The following is an 18,960-nucleotide window of genomic DNA, read 5'->3' on the forward strand; positions in this document are numbered from 1 at the left end:
CTGTAAATGCAGGGTTGACAGTATACATGTTATACTACTGCCATAAACACATACAATTGTTATACACTGCCATAGTGCAAATAAATCAAGGCACCAAACTTGTCCTTATATTTTGCCGCATTACAATCGACAATCGTATCATTACCCGATGGCTCACAGTCGTTGCACGTATAGATCTTCCTCATATACATGTATATGGTTAGTTACAGCATGGACCAACAACAAAAGTAGGTCCATGGTTACAGCCATTATGAACATGTCACGTCAATTTCCCTTGAAGCCATCCCTCTGTTTCCTCCCCTCCCCCTCCCTCTCCCCTCCCCCAATTCTGAAGCAACAACACGGCATGAGACATAAGACAGCAATTCAACTGCATTGGGAAGTGTTCACTAACAGCAATGTAATAAATCAAGAAGTTCATGCACATCCCACAGGTTGGCTGGATTGCCTGGCCATTATTTACGTGATATAACAGGACGCGGATGCATCAAAATGATTGTGCCAAAGCAAAATTGAATAACGGGAGGATCCGAACCGATTCGTAAAAAAAATGACGCGAATAATTTCCGACTGAAAGGCTGCCGGGTGTCCCCGGGGGAATTTAAAAAAAAAAAAAAACCGTATCGTTTTTGGTCAGTTACATGCAGAGGTATTGAGGTCAGGGGGCATTTCATGAAGGAACTTGTCGGATAAAATATCTGACAAGTCAATTATATCCGACAAGTTTTGAGAAATTCTTTAGTCTGATTGGCTGATTTCTCTGAACTTGTCGAATATAATTGACTTGTCAGACATTTTATCCGAAAAGTTCCTACATGAAATGCCCCCCCCCCCCCAGATCTAGGGACAGTCAGGAACATGTGAAAGTATAACATCCCTGTCTATTGGATTGGTTTCTATGCGCGTCAACTCATTAAGTTGTATTTGATTTGGCAAGTTCACCGCCATTATGAAGTTCAGAGCGAATTGCCAGGCATGGTTGTGTGAGCAACGCCAACAAAGTAGCGAGAGTACGTTTATTGGTCGAAATTGACTAAATTTCCTCCTGTCCATTTTGTGGTTGCCCTTTAAAATTTTTGAATAGATTACATTGACCGCATACGCAAACAAACTCTTACTCATGGACAAAAGCAAGTGAACAGAGAGGCGCATAAACACATGGTCACTCACGTGTCGACCTATTATCCCCCTTGATCTATCCCTATCTGCCAAATCAAGTTCTCAACCCTTTTCCTCTCGTGGAACCCAACGCGAGTCCGGTTCACCTCACTCAACTCACATCTGGACACTATGATTTTATTTTTTTAAAATGTCCGACTCTCTGCTGATCGGCAAGAGCATCGCACGGTCCTGTATTGTCTCGCGATAATGCAATGATGCACAGACCCTCCGAGCGGGGAAGGGAGTGAGCTGATGATAGCGAGGATGAACAGTATGTATCTTATTGTATGATGATGTTGAGGTCACTGAGGCCCAGGGGTTAAAGCTGTGGGATTTTGAGCACGAGATCCGAAGTTCAAATCCTGCCCGGCGCAAACATCATAGTGGTCAAGTTTTCTTCTTCTTCCTCCTCTTCATCTTCTGCTTCTTCTTTCTCTTCTTTTTCTTCTGCATTTTCCTCTTCTTTTTCTTTTTGCTCTTCTTCCTTTTCCTCTTCTACTTTTTCTTCTTCCTTCATTGTAACTTCTTCTCCTTCTTCTTTACCCTCTTCTTCTTCTCCTCCTTATTTTTCTCTTCTTTTTCCTTCTTGTCTTTTCACCTGACTATTCTGGGGTATAGTGATAATGGCATGGCTCCCTAGGATTATAGTGCTGACACTTGACTGGGCCTTGAGAGGCTATTCTGATAAATAAAACTAGAGGGTCCCATCACCTCGCCACGTAAAATATCCTCCTGACAGTCACATTTCCACGTTTTTCACACTCACCTTGAATCACCGAGAGTTCCACTTATTCTTGGCTTGGATTTCACGAAATATACTCCAGAAAAAAAAAAGCATCAGCTGCGAAAATTTCAGTTTGGAACATTATCTTGGAACATTTTGCTATTTGTTCCCAGTTTCCTTTACTTCTGCACCAATAGTCGGGTTCATAGGCGGACACAACGGAGCAAGAGTGCGAAAAAGGCCAGTCTGCGCAATAGCGTAAGAAAATCTTAGGTTTAAATCACGTCCGTATATATACAACTTATCAAATAGATTTATTTTCTGCCGCTTTTTATGACTCCTCGTCAATTCGCTGACTTGTCAATCATATCAGATTTTGTGTGTAGGCCTACCTGATCGGGTGTAGTGGGAATCGGGAATATAAAGTCCACGCGTTGCCCGGTGCTCGGTTTTAGTAGGGCATGGCGGAAGGCCGTTTGGGCGGGAAGGAAGACGGGAAATGAAAATGCTCTTTAAAAATCAATCTTCGAATTCAATCTTCGAAGTTGACGTCAAGTGTTACCCTAGGTTGCAGTGCATTTGGAGGCGTTGTCATCGGATCACTGTTAAAAATAGCCCGCAGACCGGACTACAGGTGTTTCAAATAATCTTTATAGACTACGAATTGAGCTATGCTTGTACTGTATTCTAGTTTGTTTGCATTCGGAAAAAAAAAATGCCATTAAATCTGCCAAACAACGAAGAGATATTGGACAAAATGACACATTGTTATTCATGTTCGACGGTACAGACACATTATGTCCTTTAAATTCATATTGCTGTTCGAAAATATTTTACTCTCGAAATTTGTATCTTAGGACAACTGGAAGAAACCTGGGGCATTCGAAAATGACAGAAGATTTGCATTTCAGTGGATGGAATTTGAGGCATCTTTTACATGGCACGATTCATCATTTAAAAAAAAAAATCGATTGTTTCATTGAATTCTCGTTTCTTGTTTTCACATTATTTTATCATTGGGGGGGGGGGGGTCTATGTCACGTCCCCTTCTCTTGCATGTAGAAACTGTTTGATTGAATTGAATTGAATTTCTTTTCACTCATTTTCATTTCATTTTATTTATTGGTTATTGACGTCTCTACTCTGTGGGTTGAATGCTGTATAATTTATTCCTTTGCGATAAGAGTAGCGCGTCACAGCAGGAAAGTGTGGCAAGTTAACTTGAACTAGAATCTCTTATTGAATGTACGATGCGAGGAAAGAGTGTGAAGACAATAAGATGGCGATACCAGACAATTCCGAGTATTGTTGGTCTTTCAGAGAAAGACAGGCATATTATGTTGGCACGCTGACATCTCGTAACGCGATAGCGCCACGTACTTCCAGCGGCCTGGTTTGGAAATGCGTCTATGATCCACTTAGCCTTGTTCGACTCGTTTTCCCTTTTCTTTTTTCATAATCTCTGTTGACAAGAAATGAGTCATGGACAGGTACGGGTTACCAAGAAATTCTTCCAGGCTGATATTTACATGTCTAGATGGACAAACAATAAAATGATTGACGCTTTAAGAGGGATGATGACAGACAAATCATTTTTTTTTTCCTTCAATTTTCGTGGTAAAACGAGGTCATTCCGGCCACTTGATATCCTACCCTACTTTTAGTAACTTTTATTGTACGATACTTTGGACGGCAAGCACCAATATGATGCATTATGATATATAAGCATGAGGAGAATGATTAGAATCTTGGATCTTAACTTCGAGAGATTGGGAGGGAAGGAGGGGGAGGTGGGAGAGATAGAGGGAAAGGGAGAGGAAGGGGGAGGAGTTTACAGGGAAAGGGAGAGGGGGTGAGAATGTAGAAGGGAGGAAGGGAGCAGACCCTGTGCAAATGCATAGCAATCCAAGAATGTTTCATTGGTAGAATACAATGTAAATCTACTCTGTTAAAAGACATGATTTCCAGCGAGGGTTTGTGCAGTGATTCCTACCAGGGTTTTCTGCGATTTGATGTGATCCTTTTTTGTCTGTTTCTCTCTCTGCTCCTATATCAGATTTATACTACTCAAAACATCACAATCCCCTTCTCTAGAGTAGAACCAAGGTTGCCCCTAACATCCTAGGCTTGTCCATGCCTAGTGTTGGTTGAGGTGAGGATTCAGCTTTTAATGTTTCGCGAGATATTTAGAAACCACCATATTTAGAAACCACTCTATGAAATGTTTTAAAGAGCATACAATTCTAAGCAGAGATGAAAGTTTATTTGATGAAAATTGGTTTTGAAATGACTGAGATATCCAAAAACAAGGTAAACCAGTGATCGTAATGAAAGTCATGGCCTGTTGCATTTTGTTAGGATCACATTTTTTGGATATCTCTACAATTTCAAGACCAATTTTTATCAACTAAACTGAATTCCTCTAAGAATTATATGTTCTTTAATATTTCACAAGAAGTTTCTTTTTATCTCACAAACACAGACAGACAGACAGACACACACACACACACAAACAAACAAACAAAAAGTTGGAAACCTGGAACCCATCTAAACCCAAACTGTACCATCCCCTTTAACCCAGATGCGGAGATGAAATGCGGTCTGCACTGAACAAGATTACACCAATAGCAAATTAGTTCGTTCATATTATTGGACTTTTTTTTTGCGGGGTGTTTGAATAATGGGCAACTGCCTAGGGTCAGATGATCTCCAAAGTAAGGGGACCTCCTCTGTGTAGACTTTTTACCTCCTGTACCAGTAGCACAGGCAACACTGTTTGTGTGTCTGTCTGTGTGTATGAATTCACTAACCAGTTTTGGATATCATGCCTTGTAGTTTCTCATCAATTTGTCATTCCACTTTGAATCCAAGTAGGGCCGATGCCATTAGAAACACAATGTTGAATGCAGTCTTTGAAAACAGGATTAGCGCATGAGGACTGGAAAACGGGTGTACCCACATTCATATCAGCAAAACTTGATATTGTATCATCACCACCATTATTTGTAAGACTTATGGTTTGTACTGATTTTTGTTTTTGCTCTTTTTCCCTTCTTCCTACTGGCTACATTTATTTGTGATCATTGCCCAATTGTCACAAATTTAGTGTTCTCTAGAATGTGAAGTTCTGAGCATAGCAAACCCCAAATGGCTACACGAGATGCCTGTGTTACATGTTTGATGTTTGATAGGGTAATATCGAGACAAGTTTGAGGCGTGGAGCTAAGCTCCTTGCTCAGTGACGCAAAATGCATAGCATGCCTCTGTACCATATGTCCCGCACAGGATCATCAAGCATCAATCATGCTCATGAGATGTACAACATTTTTTACGTGACATCAAAAGGATGTCCTCCCTCCTCATTTCTGCCACACCCATTTAAAAATCACTCCATACATCATTTCAAATCTCTCTGCATACTCACATAGTACTGACCACAACATTAACAAGCTCATCCTGTTTTACAGCTTTGTGGAGGTTTTATTATTCAATCTCTGTACATTTTTACAGCTCTGCATATGCATATTCATAAATACTTCTGTTCTATGTACATCATGTCTACATATTTGCATACACAGTGAACTTGTCGGGAATGTACGGATTTAAAAAAAAAAAGAGAGAGAGAGAAAATTCTCAGTCAAACTGATAATTAATCTCATCTCATGAGAGACACATTAGACTCCCGGTTGCATATTTTGACACAAGTCAGAAATCAAATTCAGCGAAGGGAGGAGTTCAGAGGATAAAAGATAAAGTTGCTGTGCAACTGCCCTTATATCACATGCATCGCGCACCACAAGCTATCATTGGTACAGACCGTTAGTTTTCAGTAATGTTTCAAATTCCATTCATGCTTTGCTTAAGTTGCCCTTAGCAACCACAAAGCTTGCTGGAGTCTTGCCCTACTTAGCAACAACAAAGTGAATTCCTGCCTATGGAACTTAATGCGGCCCGCTCAGACAAGTAAGATTCACAATGCATTTTCGATTTTTCCTTTTCTCTGGGCCAACAAGATTTCAAATTTAGAGATTTTAGTGGCCTGAGCCTGCCACCACTGGAAAAAAGGTAGCAAGGAGCCCTGCCTATAAACTGTTCTGCAAAACTTCCCGTGCATGCTCAATGTGATTTCACTCCCTACTCCTGCAGCAGCGTCATGATGGCGGCTGTAGTCACCTGGCACCTGGCTGCCATGCTTCTCTTAGCCGCCTCCCCGGGGGAGCGGGGCGGCTGGGGTTGCTGGATCTCCTTCTGCAGCGCGCCATCCAGCTCTTTGAGGGTGAGGTAGAGGCGCGATGGCTTCAGAAGGGCCTTGGCCTGGAAGGGGTGCAGGGAAAGGGGGAAGGATGGGGAGGGGGAGAGATGGGAGGGAGCAAGAATGTCCAATAACACTATGGTACATAAAGAAAAGCCCCATCATAACCAGTATGCTGGGAGTGCAATTTCACTCCCTTATAATGGGCACCTCATTGTGAATGTCCTTTAAAAAAATAGACCAGCTATATACAATCTTAAAAGAACTGGGGGTGTTTCATGAAGGAAATTGTCGGATAAAATATCTGACAATTCAATTATATGCGACAAGTTTTGAGAAATTCTTTAGTCTGATTGGCTGATTTCTCTGAACTTGTCGGATATGATTGACTTGTCGGACATTTTATCCGACAAGTTCCTTCATGAAATGCCCCCCAGGAGTGCCTAATTCACCTTGTTAAAAACTGTACCCTATGAGTTTCCCTGTGTGACTCTTCAATGCAGTCTTTAGACTGTGTCTCTTGTTTTCATACTCCTACTCTCAAATTAAACCATGTGTTTCTCCTTGAATTATGAGCAATTTTACAGTTGTTGGTACAAGAGATTATTTATGTAAGGCAACCAAGCCATCAAATTCCCAAACAACATCACGTTTGGCTTTTTACCATGTAAATATGTTCAACTGAACAGTTTACACAAAGACTACCATATCATATCAGTCTTCAGGGATCATTTGTTTTTCTAATATTGCACCGTACTAAAATAGCAGGCCCAAATATTCACAACTTGCCCTTTGCAAACCTTGTACAAGCAGTATAAAACTGCAAGAGTACCCTGGTATACGCAAATCTCTCAAGTTATGGGGAAAAGTGTGCAATCACGACTCAGACTCATAATTGAGTAACACTTACACACACATGTAGAACAATTTTAGAATTGGTTATTTTGTACAAAATATCAGTTCAGAATTTGCGCTTATAAACACAATGCATCAATAATAGCACTGGCTGGCCCGCTGTCTTCAAACCAATTGCAGACAAGTGCAATTTGATCCTAGCTCAATTGATACATTCTAGTGGTCCCCTCATGGACAGCCAGCATTTTCAAAACATTGCCACTATAGAAATAAAGATAAACATGCTAGTAGACTGTCTGCCAAATACATAGCAGGGAGTCTTCATATGAAGAAGGTGAAATACACAGGGATGCAGCTGAATAAATGTACTGTTTATGAGCAAAGAACTTGTACCTTTTGGCTGTCATAAATGAGGGCATAGAGGGCGCTAGTTACAATGAACTGCGACTTCAGATCTCCATCCGTCAGACTGGTCAGGAATAGACGAACCAGCTTGTCTGTGTGTGCAAAGGTGAAAGAACACTTGCGCCGGTAACTTAAGCCCATACTTAAGACACTTTGATGCTGTTGTCATTTGAAACAAGTAGATTAGATAAGGAAATGTGCGCACCATAGTGGCTGCCAAGCCTAGAATGGTCCCAAGGGGGTTTGGCCGTAATGTGGCAATGGGGTGTATCTGGGTAAAATGTGAGTTTTGTAATGCTTTCTATATGAGGGAGCTTTGAGGTAAAAAAACAAACAAAACATTCAACCAACTCTCAGATGCGCTAAAGTTTATGTTTCTTTATAATAAGAGTTTTCTTGAATCACTGTCACAACTTTGAGGTATACTTGACGGCAAAAGGGTGTATCTTTACATACATCCTGTTGCCATATAGAGCTAGCCAGAGAAGGAATGGTGAGCCTGCAGATACACACTTTTGCCATATGACGGACTAATGCGGCACTTGTCAGGTTTTGTTGACAGAAGGGTGTTTCTGGATAAAACTGACTCTAATTCTGCTGATGAATACAATGTAGTTGAGAAAACTAAAAAATGTCTTTGAAAAAAAGAAATTATAACATAGGGATATCAAGATACAAAACAGCACAGCACTGACACACAAAACTAGAAATATCACTGAAGGTGATTAATACCCCAGCCCCGTGACGACAGTCTTACCCAAGGAATGATCTTTCCTTGATCTTCTGCCATTTAAATGCCGTTACCATGGCAACGCAGCTTCCGACACGTCCGAAAAATATGTCTTGCACATCTTCCCACCAAGACTATTGTGTGTGCCACATTTCATAAGCTTTTGTCAAAAACTGAGGAAGTAGTTCAATCCACAAGATCTTTCCTTGATCTTCCGCCATTAATTTGCCATTACCATGGCAACGCAGCTTCCGACACGTCCAAAAAATATGTCTTGCACATCTTCCCACCAAGACCAATGTGTGTGCCACATTTCATGAGCTTCAGTCGAATACAGAGGAAGTAGTTCAATCCGCAAGTTCTTTCATTGATCTTCTGCCATTTATATGCCGTTACCATGGCAATACAGCTTCCGACACGTCCGAAAAATATGTCTTCCACATCTTCCTACCAAGATCAAGGTGTGTGCCACATTTCATAAGCTTTGGTCCAAAAACTGAGGAAGTAGTTAAATCCGTAAGATCTTTCCTTGATCTTCTGCCATTAATATGCCGTTACCATGGCAACGTACTTTCGGGCACTGTCAAAAAATGCGTCTTGCACATCTACAACCAAAGGCACACATCTGTACCAAGTTTCATGGAAATTGGGCAAAAACTGAGGAAGTAGTTTGCAACACAAAATTTTCCATCATTTTGGCTCATAATATGTGAGCTGTTACCATGGCAACATACTTTTTGTCACTGTCAAGAAATGTGTCATGCTGACCTATATCCTAAGACAAACATTCAATATGAATTCCATGAGAATTGGAAGAACACTGATGAAGCAGTTTTGCCATGAAGCATTTTGCCCTATATTTTACCAATAACATGCCGTTACCATGGCAACGCACTTTTTGCCACTGCGGAAATATTTCTCTTGCACATTAACATATTCAGATGAACATCTGTACCTAATTTCATAAAAATTGATCAAAAACTGTGGGAGGAGTTCGCGACGCAAGATTTGTACCCATTTTTGCCCATAATATGCCGTTACCATGGCAACGTACTTTTGGGTACTGTCAAAAAATACGTCTTGCACATCTACAACCCAAGGCACACATCTGTGCCAAGTTTTATGGGAATCGGTTGAAAACTGAGGAAGTAGTTCGCGACGCAAGATTTGCAACGGACCGACCGCCCGACCGACCGCCTGACCGACCGCCCGACCGTCCGCTGATTCCTATATAACCCCTTCAAACTTCGTTTGGCGGGGGTATAAAAAGAGAAAACAGGAATCAAAACTCCCAAAAGAAGAAGAACAAAAACAAATATAGCTGTCGGTCCTGACCATTGGACAGTAGCCTCGTCCGGTTGACCGCTAGGTAGCAGAGGTTGTGGAGGACCAGTAGGGCTGGACGGTGAAGACTAGCTGCTGGACACTGGGCAAAGTCACTGAGAAGATCCAGGCTTCCTAAAAGAAACAAAGAAAAAAAAAAAGAAACACCAACAAATAAACAAGAAAATATATTATGAGCAAGAGGTATTACAGGTATTTCTTTTTTTTTACCTGGCAGGAATATAGTTAAACATACACAGAGGCCCAGTGTACATGAGAGGTGCATTTTGTTTTGAACAGTAATTATCTTTGATTGCAACTACCCTAGCAACAGTCCAATTTGGGGTGGAAGTGTTCCCATTGTGCTGTTGAGTGACGTTAATCCATATCAATTTAATATGCTGGCAAGTTGTTTGTGCAACAGGCCAGAGATTCTGAATGGATGGAAGAGTCGACTTTCATTTTCAGAATGCATTCCACAAGTCATATTTTGAAAAGAAACAAAAAATGATCTGGGGAAAAAACAAAAAACAAACCTGTATTACTTTTTAATACATTTGTACACTGTAGACCAAAAGTCAGCGCAAGTTGCACTTGTCAAGTAAAATGCAAACACCATATGTCATCGTTGGACATTATCTTAATGCTGTTTAGAAAGAATTCTACATGATGACAGGTTTTCCACTCCAGTTCGAGAGATCTGTCTCACAGAAAAACCTTGAAGGTGTTGCAAAATTAGTCTTAGGGTACAGCGTATGAATGGAGAAGAGTTGTCATGACAGTAGATTGCATAAAGATCTCCTGCTTTGTAATTTTTTTTTTAAATTCAGTAGAAAGCTATTAGCTCTGTGTATGGAAAAGAGTCCAACGCACAAAGCCTTCCATGATACATTGCCCTCTGTTGGTTATCAGGTTACTTGGTCTTTGTCATATCATTCTCAGTATCATCTAGAAATTGCCAAACTTGGTATGCAGTCAGACAAGTCAAAGATGCCTGTAAAGCAAAGTCAAGGAGTTAAAGATATTACACAGATTGTACAGGAATTGAGGTGATTTGAACTTCATCAATTCTTACATTTCCCTAATACATCTGGAGGGGGGGGGGGGGCATTTCATCAAGCGTTTTGTCAGATATTTTCTCCGACAAATTTGCTCTCAGTCAATCAGATGCAAGGATTTCAGTAGTTTATAACAGTTTGTCAGAAAAAAAATATCTGACAAAATTCTTCATGAAATGCCATCCTCACGAAACCACAGTGACTAGAGCCCCCTTGATATTGATTAACCCAATAAGGAAAAGTCGATTTTGCTACAACCTACACTTCCCACAGACACCTGCCTCAGTATTGGGGGGGGGGGGGGGGGGGAGGGGGGACTAGTCTTCAATGGTTTAATCTTAATACTGAAAACTTCTCACACCCAAACCAACTTCTCTATCATCCAAAGATTAATGAGCACATCCCTACATCAAATATTTGGAACATTTGTCAGGGGGATGCCTACGACCAAACATCAATTAGGCCACGAAACCAAGTTAGGTCAATGGAAAATTCATAACCACAATGGAATTCCATGGAGCTATTTTCTTCTTACCAATACATCTTTTGATCTAAAAAGAAGAAAAAAAAAAAGAACAAGATAAGTGACTAGAAAAACTTGTCTCATATTTTTGTGGTCAGAATATGATTTATGCCTCCCCAGGGACTGGTAGTATCGCTGGAAGCGAGAGTGATGGGGGGGGGGGGGGGGGGGGAGGGGGGGGGGCTATTCCTGGGGTATGGAGGGTGCTGGGACCAATGACCTGGCTTTGGTTAATCATTGCCACAATCATTTACAGCATACGGGCACATTACCCTCTTGCAATCACTTCACAGAACTTTAAAGGACAAGTCCACCTTCGTATACATGTGGATTAAGTGAATGCAACAATATTAGTAGAACACATCAATGAAAGTTTGGGGATAAAAGTTATGAATTTTTAAAGTAATTGTGCAGTAACTACTGGATGAGAGCAAGACTATTACAGTGTATGATGTCACATGCATAGAACAACATAAGAAAAATATAAAGAAAATTTCCACAAAATTTTATTCTTTGAAAAAAGTGCACATTTCCTCGACTTGTCAGAGATGTACACTGTATGTTATTAAAAAGGGTAATATTATTCCCCTGCCTTCTGACAGAGGCAAGTCAAGTGTTCTTTTATAATACGAGAAAAGCGAAAATATGTTGAAATTTCTTCATATTTTCTTATTAGCATTTTACACGTGTGACATCACAAGCTGCAGTAGTCTTCTCATCCAGCGGTGACTGAGCTGAAATTTCAAAAATTCATAACTTTTGAATGGATTTTCCTCAAATTCGCACTGATGCGTGCTACTAATATTGCTACCGTATTCACTCAATCCACATGTCCATGAAGGTGAATTTGTCCTTTAATCTTGTACTCCTGTAGCATTTTGAGAACATGCACATACATTATCTGCATGCCGACTGTGCAAAAAAAAAAGAAAAAATGATTTTGCAACCTTTCCTTTGAGTTTTTTTGTTCTGTTTCTCATTCCAGAGATTATTCTACACTCTCATTCATAATTGCTATTACTGTTACCATGACAGCAATATCATATGACCAGGAGTTTGTTGTATCTACACACAAATCCATCCATCCATCCACTTCATGAGTTTTATCTCATCTGCCCTTTGTAAAAAGAAAAAGTGACTTGAAGATAAACAAGGAGTCCATGTCATACAAACAGGTTTAGTGGGTATAGCTAAATTGTCTCTCAAAAATGATGAATACAGTTTGTGAGCAGTGATAGATATATGCATGCATATTTAACAATTTAAGACTGGGGCATATTTGCGTTTGAATGAAAAACTGGAAATTTCACAATTTCACGTGCAAACTATGTGGCAAGTTACATGGGGATGACATCATCACTTCACTATTTGCATATTCATGTTGACTGTTCAAGAACTGTTTCCTGAAAAATCAGCAGAACTTCAAAATGTCATAACTTCCTTATTTTTCATTCAATTAAGAACAAATTAACATTGATGTGCTCAGAAAATTTTACTCTTTTTTTTCAGACTGACTTTCAACTGCAGTGGAATTCCCCTTTTAACTCTTTGCTTGTTCAACATATAAATGAACATTGATGATGATGATGAGATATCAATATAGTAACAATAACTATGAATTTGACGATATCAATGATTTCGAGAAAAATAAAACATTCTTGCTGCTTCACATACAACCCAATTATGTTGAAATCATGGCAAGTGTGAACAAGACCTGACTTTGTACACACTTACTCAGTACTCAAGAGGCTATGAAACGGGACAAACATTCAAAGAAAAAATGCTTGTACTATTCCTAAGGATACTACCCACCAAAATCATATTTCCAAAGAAAAGAAGAAGAAGAAAAAAAAAAACTTACATAAAAAAGGTCACTCCCCTTTCTCTTGGTTGTAAACTCCTCCAAAAATAAAAGCATGGATGTTGATTAGCATCTAGGTCCAGTCTTTGTTAGGTAAGAGCGTGTGATGAGCTTTGACAGGTATTCTATGTGGTGTGAATGCATCCAGCAAATAAACCATTTTATTAGTTACTCCATAATCTCCACCAACTCCCTCGACAGCTATCTTGCGTCTTACTACGGTTAAACTCTTCCCGCCTTAGTTTCATGATTTGAAATAAAAACCCAACCATCCCTAGTTTATTGGTACAGTCCATTGCCTTTGGCAGGTGCCAACACAAAGAAGAAGAAATTCTGTGTTAAAAAAGAAAAAAGAGCAAAACACAACTGGGGAAAAGATGTAGGGGATTCCAGATGGGTATCAAGAATCGTTTCCTTCTTGGTGTTAACCGCAACAGCCACTAGATTCTGCAAGACACAATAGTCACCTTTACACTTTCTCTGACCTCAGCTTCTCAAACTAGCGAAAAAGCCTCTATTCTAACACCTGAATATTTTTTTTCTCTCTCTGAGCAATCTCTCTCCTATGACATCATTTCACACAAACTCTGCTGCGATGCCATGCCATCCGCGAGCAACACGTCACCAGATTAATGACATTAATCCCAGATGTACATGTATGACATAATGATGGTGGAAGTACAGCAGACAACTGCTGATGGACAAACTGTATTGCAATAGAAACTAAGGCAAGATGAATTGAAAATCAGTGAAAACTCTTCTTTCACACCTCACCTTAAAGGCATAATTTACCATTTGCAGATGAAACAAAATCTAGCTTTAGTGCTTCAAAATAGTTCTAAAATGTGAGTTAGACATAGAAACAACCATTGCAAAACATTTAATCAGGATAACCAATGATAAGCATTGTTAATTATACAGAATGTGAACAATATTTATAATAGAATTGTTTCTAGACTAAACAATCTACAGTTATGGTTTAGTGAGAAACACAGTGATTTTGACCTATATTTTAGGTTTTATTGCAATACAAAGTGTATGTTTATTATGATAGGATATTGTGTGATACACATATGCATCAAATGTGGTAACTCCAAAATATTTAAAATCACTGCTCCCAAAGGGGTAAACTGTACCTTTAAAGGGACTGTATAGTACTGGTTGAGGTGGGGATTCATGTTTTGAACATTTCTAAGTGACATAATGAGAAACCTCTTGAAATATGAAAGAGCATGTAATTTTAAGAAGGATTCAACGTTTATTTGATGAAAATTGGTTTTCAAATGGCTGAGATATCCAAAAAATGATTAATAATAAAAGGCGACAAGCCACGCCTTTTATCAGGATCTCTTTGTTTCACCTTTTTTTGATATCTCAGCCATTTCAAAACAGATTTTCATCAAATAAACTTTTGATACCCTTTAGAATTGCATGCTCTTTGACATCTCATAGAGTGGTTTCTGAATATCTCACAAAACGCTAAAAGCTAAATCCTCACCTTAACCAGAACTGTACACATCCTTTAAAGCGGGTATAGTCAACGTTTTGCACACACACACACACACACAGAGACAGACAGACAGACAGACAGACAGACAGACAGACAGATATATAATGTCAAATGCCATCTTCAGACACAATCAAAAGCCAGTTGGGGGGGGGGGGGGAATGAAAATAGAAGGCATCCCCCCAATCAACCAAAGGCTAAACTGTCCTGAACTTTTGACTCTTGTGAGTGACCTCTTTAGGAAGGCTCCCTTCCTAGAAATGCACGAGACTTCCTATATCTGACCACAGGGTCAATACATAAGAGTAAGATTGATTAAGAAAGTCTCTAGTCAATCAAAATGTGTTGTACTAAACTTGAAACACACAGAACACCTTGAAGTATCAAATACAGTCGTTTTATGAATCACCTCGAATTCTATCCAGGCACTACTATTTTCTTCTTTTTTTTTCTCTCTCTCTCTTTTTTTGGTCCAAGGGAGATCGAAAGGGAATATAACATCACTGTCTAAATATGAGGACCTGCATGTGACTGTAAACATCAAGAAAACTTGTTAAAGAATTAAGGTGAACAATTAAAGCATGGATTTAAAAGAAAGATTATCAGGTAAGTCAAGGCTCATAGAGTAATAACAAACATAAAGTGGACTCTTGTTGTAAATAACAAAGTCTTCAGGACTGGCAGTTTTCTTTCGTTACATCGAAAGTTGGTTATAACCGAGCAGTAAAGCATACAAAGAGATTTACATGATGATAATTTTGGGACTTTTTTTACTTTGTTGTAACAAGAATATTGTAATATCCATGTTTACTATAACGGTAGCAGACTGTATTGGTTGCAATAATGGTATATAACTGATGCGCTCATATAAAGCAACAGCAATAATGGTGGACATTTCTGATGACCTCAGGTCTGTATAACGAGACTACTCTCTCCTCCAAAATAAGCCCTGGACAAAGAGGTATGGAGGAAGGTTTTTGTTCTCAGAATTTCTGCCAGGAGGAACAAAGAATATCACCCCCTTCCTCCCTGGGGAGTCTTCTGCTACCTCCCGAGTCTCCTGGGGCTGGAGTTTGCAGCCCTATTTGAGCTTTGTCCTAGGAGGAACAGAGGAACTGGGATCAAACCCACAGGTAGATAGATTCTCCCTCATATATCACAGAATTGGGCAATTCTCGACCTCTCTCTCCCCATCTCATTTGCCTACCTACTCTACCAAAGAGGACAAGACCCTAAAATAATTACGAGAAAATGAAATATCCTCAACCAGTCTTCCCGTCTTTCCTTTGTCTGTTTCCCCTCCCCCCCCCCCACCAAATTTGTAAACATAATAATTCTTGGTTTTTTCTTCATTCTCTGTTTGCTGTAAGGGAAGAAGAAGTGGAATCAAACAGCACATCATTTATTTGACTTTCTGTCTGCACCATTTTGAGTACAAGCAACATTTTATCTTAAAGCTTTGATCTCATCAATGTATAAATTTCACACTATACACTGCCACTCAGATTTCTTGCATGTTTGCTATGTCATCCAATTGTTTAATAACATCCTAGGTAGTTCAGTCATTGCTGCATTCACTCAATCCACACATGCATATTTGGATTTCACTCCCTTTTATGAATCACATTTCAGTTATCAAATGAAATTTTGGATTGAATGTGTCTCAACAACAAAAAAAAGGACAGAAATCCTACGAGGCATACAGTGCTTTGTACAATATCTTCAGCCGAAACTTTGTCCTTTTTCTCTCTCTTTCTTCTCTGTCCTAAAAATATATTTGGGAGGAAAACACATTCCCTTCATTACTAATAATGTTATCATAACTGAATCTGTTTGAATAGTAAACAACTTGTTTTATCAAGGGGGAGGGGGAGAGGAGGAAGCATGTCAAATTTCCAAAGATGGGGGTGAGGCAGTCTCTAAAAAGTCTGGAAATCTACCCGACATTTACTCTTAACAGACCCCTATCTAACCCTAATAGGGCCACCGGAGGGGGGATCTGCCTCCCCCTTGATGTTTTGCGCAATAATTCTGCAACGCGAGAAGACCTCGCTTTGAGGCTTCTTGACTTTTTTCTTTCAAGTTTTGCGCAACTTATGAGACCAAATTTGCAACATCCACGCATACCGTTATGAAGCCACGCCTAATTTCATAACAGCATGTCACCCCAAAAACAGGCACAATTATGTGATTTTGTGTACATTCACTATGGAAAACAGTGCTCTGTCATGAAACTCATAAAAATCTCACTATTTTTACTATTCATCAATTTGATTGATTAATTTTATGCTAATTATGGAAGAAAGGTGGTCCATGACAATTTCCATTGAAAAAAAAAGATAAAGTAAAAAAACACAGAAATACATAAGAAAATCCAAAACAAAAAAAAAATACATAAGAATTTAAATGACTTTTGGGTTTTTTATGATGTAAAGATTTAGAATATGTTATAACAGATACACAAATAAAAAAGAGACTCTCAATGCTTTTAATTACTGTTTAACAGGCTAAAATCAGATGTTGGTCTTAATTTGTATAATTAATAGATTAGAATTAGAAATTGGTAATTTAAAAAATATTAAGATACAATCTTGTAGATTACAACAAGGGTGTCGCGTGTGCCGAATTTCATTGAGATCTCACAACTAATGGCTGAGATCTCGGGAAGGGGGGGGGGGCAGAATCAGCCCCCCATAGCCCCCCATAGCACAGCCAAAAAAAAAAAAGAAAAGCCTGGCTTGTTTAGGGTTAACCTGTGATGACAGAACACTATTTCACGCACACAAGTAAACAAAGTTTTGCATCCTGCATGGTCACGCGCGTGACCAAATGACCTCAGATAAAATTCAATTAGGATGTGGTCTGGTAGTAAAACCATTTTCACTAGATTCTATTATGAGAGGCATTCATCCCCCTGCTAAGAAGGGACTAGACACATCAGGGGAAAAGATCTTTAAATGTTGACCTGGAAGTCAAACGAGTGTGAAGCAGGTATTGGTCAGTGGGTCCTGGCAAAAGTTTGGCCTTTTGTCACATTGAGATATCCTTCTCTCCTTACAAAGCAAGGCAAATAATGACCAGTGGGGGTGTTTCATAAAGCTGTTCGTAAAGTTACGAATGACTTACGAGCAACTGGTGATCAGTTCTTGTGCTAAATTGTGAAAATTCTGATAAGTATAGCACATCAGAACTGATCACCAGTCGCTCGTAAGTTGTTTGTAACTTTACAAGCAGCTTTATGAAACAGGGCCCTGGACAGATGAAAAAGAAAGCAGATATTGTGTGTAAGTACAAAAGCTCAGGGAACATTTGTTGTTTCAGATTTCGTGATTAATTCAATTCATCTTGTGACTACGCAGTGGAGGAGAAAACATCAGTGTGATTTCAGGACACAACAAGATTATACAGAACATTGAACCAGATCCTTGACACAAAAAAGGATGCATGCAAGGAATTTGACTGATTGAATTACAGGTTGTTTTTTCAATTATGTTATTTTTACTTCAGTGTGTATCTTGTATCCCAGAGGGGAAATCGGATGATGGCAAAATCTCAGCACTGCAGTATGAAGAAGGGGCATCTCAGACTTTCCTCGCAGAATTTTGAGGGAGCATATACATATAAATCACAAGTTTTTTTTGACCAAATTTTGACAAATTTTTGATCTCTGGCATCAACTTAAAGCCATCGGTCTGAACTCTATATTTTCTCTCTTTCTCTGGATCGCACCAATCACTTGACTTTAAATGCTTCCAGATTTTAGCAGCTCAAATAAGATATCATAAAAAGAGTCAAGAATCTAGACTAATTGTTTGTAGTATGGTCTGACAACGGTTCGGGAACTGGTACGCTCTGGGGAATGGGGACTGAAAGCAACTGCTGCATATCACGAAGTCAGGTTATAAACAATGCAGGGGAGGTTGCAAAGAGCCAGCAAACCAGATTTGGTTGACTAAAAAATCTTCACATACAGACCTCAGGGAAAATCAAAAGTGGTGATGACATCAAGATTGCACAGAAAGAGAAAAAATGGATAGCAAAATAAATCAGTTGTCCTCATAGACTATTTTCAGATTTCTTGAAAGCTCTCCAACCAACAATATCCATGGCAACCAGGGGAGCTTGCTGAAGGTTTGCCTGGGATTTGCCTGACAGTACAGCACCTAATTAATGCATGCTAGGCAGACTTTATTTTGCAGAAACAATAGTTCAAGCAGGTTTAGAATGAAATGGTTGCCAGTCATCAAATGTTTAGGTCCAACACACTCACACAAGCATGTAAGTTCACATGGCACACCCAAACTTAAATTTAACTTACAGTTACATGTAGCTACCTTTGATGAAAGTGGCGTCCAATAGGCCTCTAACTGTATTTAGGGACCATGTGAATGGAACTTGTATTTATAACAATAATTCTTGTAGTTAGCATGTGTGCAGGTCAATAGTTAGGGCAGCCCGTGTGAAACGTTATTGTTAGCGGGCCCATGCATATGCATGCGACAACAGGCTTGTGGATAGCTTGAATGACCCCTGAGAGCACTGAATTCCTTCCCATTAACCT

The 18,960-nt window shown here is 39.5% G+C and overlaps 1 protein-coding gene across 1 annotated transcript in view; it reads right to left on the reverse strand.

Moving 5' to 3' along the window:
* Positions 1–6,013: 6,013 nt before the first annotated feature.
* Positions 6,014–18,960, reverse strand: part of LOC139735490 (rotatin-like) — a 94,891-nt gene continuing 81,944 nt past the window's right edge. The window contains exons 43-45 of the mRNA XM_071646249.1: positions 9,463–9,585; positions 7,386–7,489; positions 6,014–6,199 (exon numbers count right to left, since the gene is read on the reverse strand). Of these exons, the coding sequence (XP_071502350.1) occupies positions 6,020–6,199; positions 7,386–7,489; positions 9,463–9,585 (407 nt within the window). The 3' untranslated portion in view covers positions 6,014–6,019. The remainder of the gene's footprint in view (positions 6,200–7,385; positions 7,490–9,462; positions 9,586–18,960) is intronic.

The sequence above is a fragment of the Diadema antillarum genome, unplaced genomic scaffold (assembly GCF_040938485.1).
Source record: "Diadema antillarum isolate AM-2024a unplaced genomic scaffold, OU_Dant_1.0 scf00000028, whole genome shotgun sequence".
NCBI lineage: Eukaryota > Metazoa > Echinodermata > Echinoidea > Diadematoida > Diadematidae > Diadema > Diadema antillarum.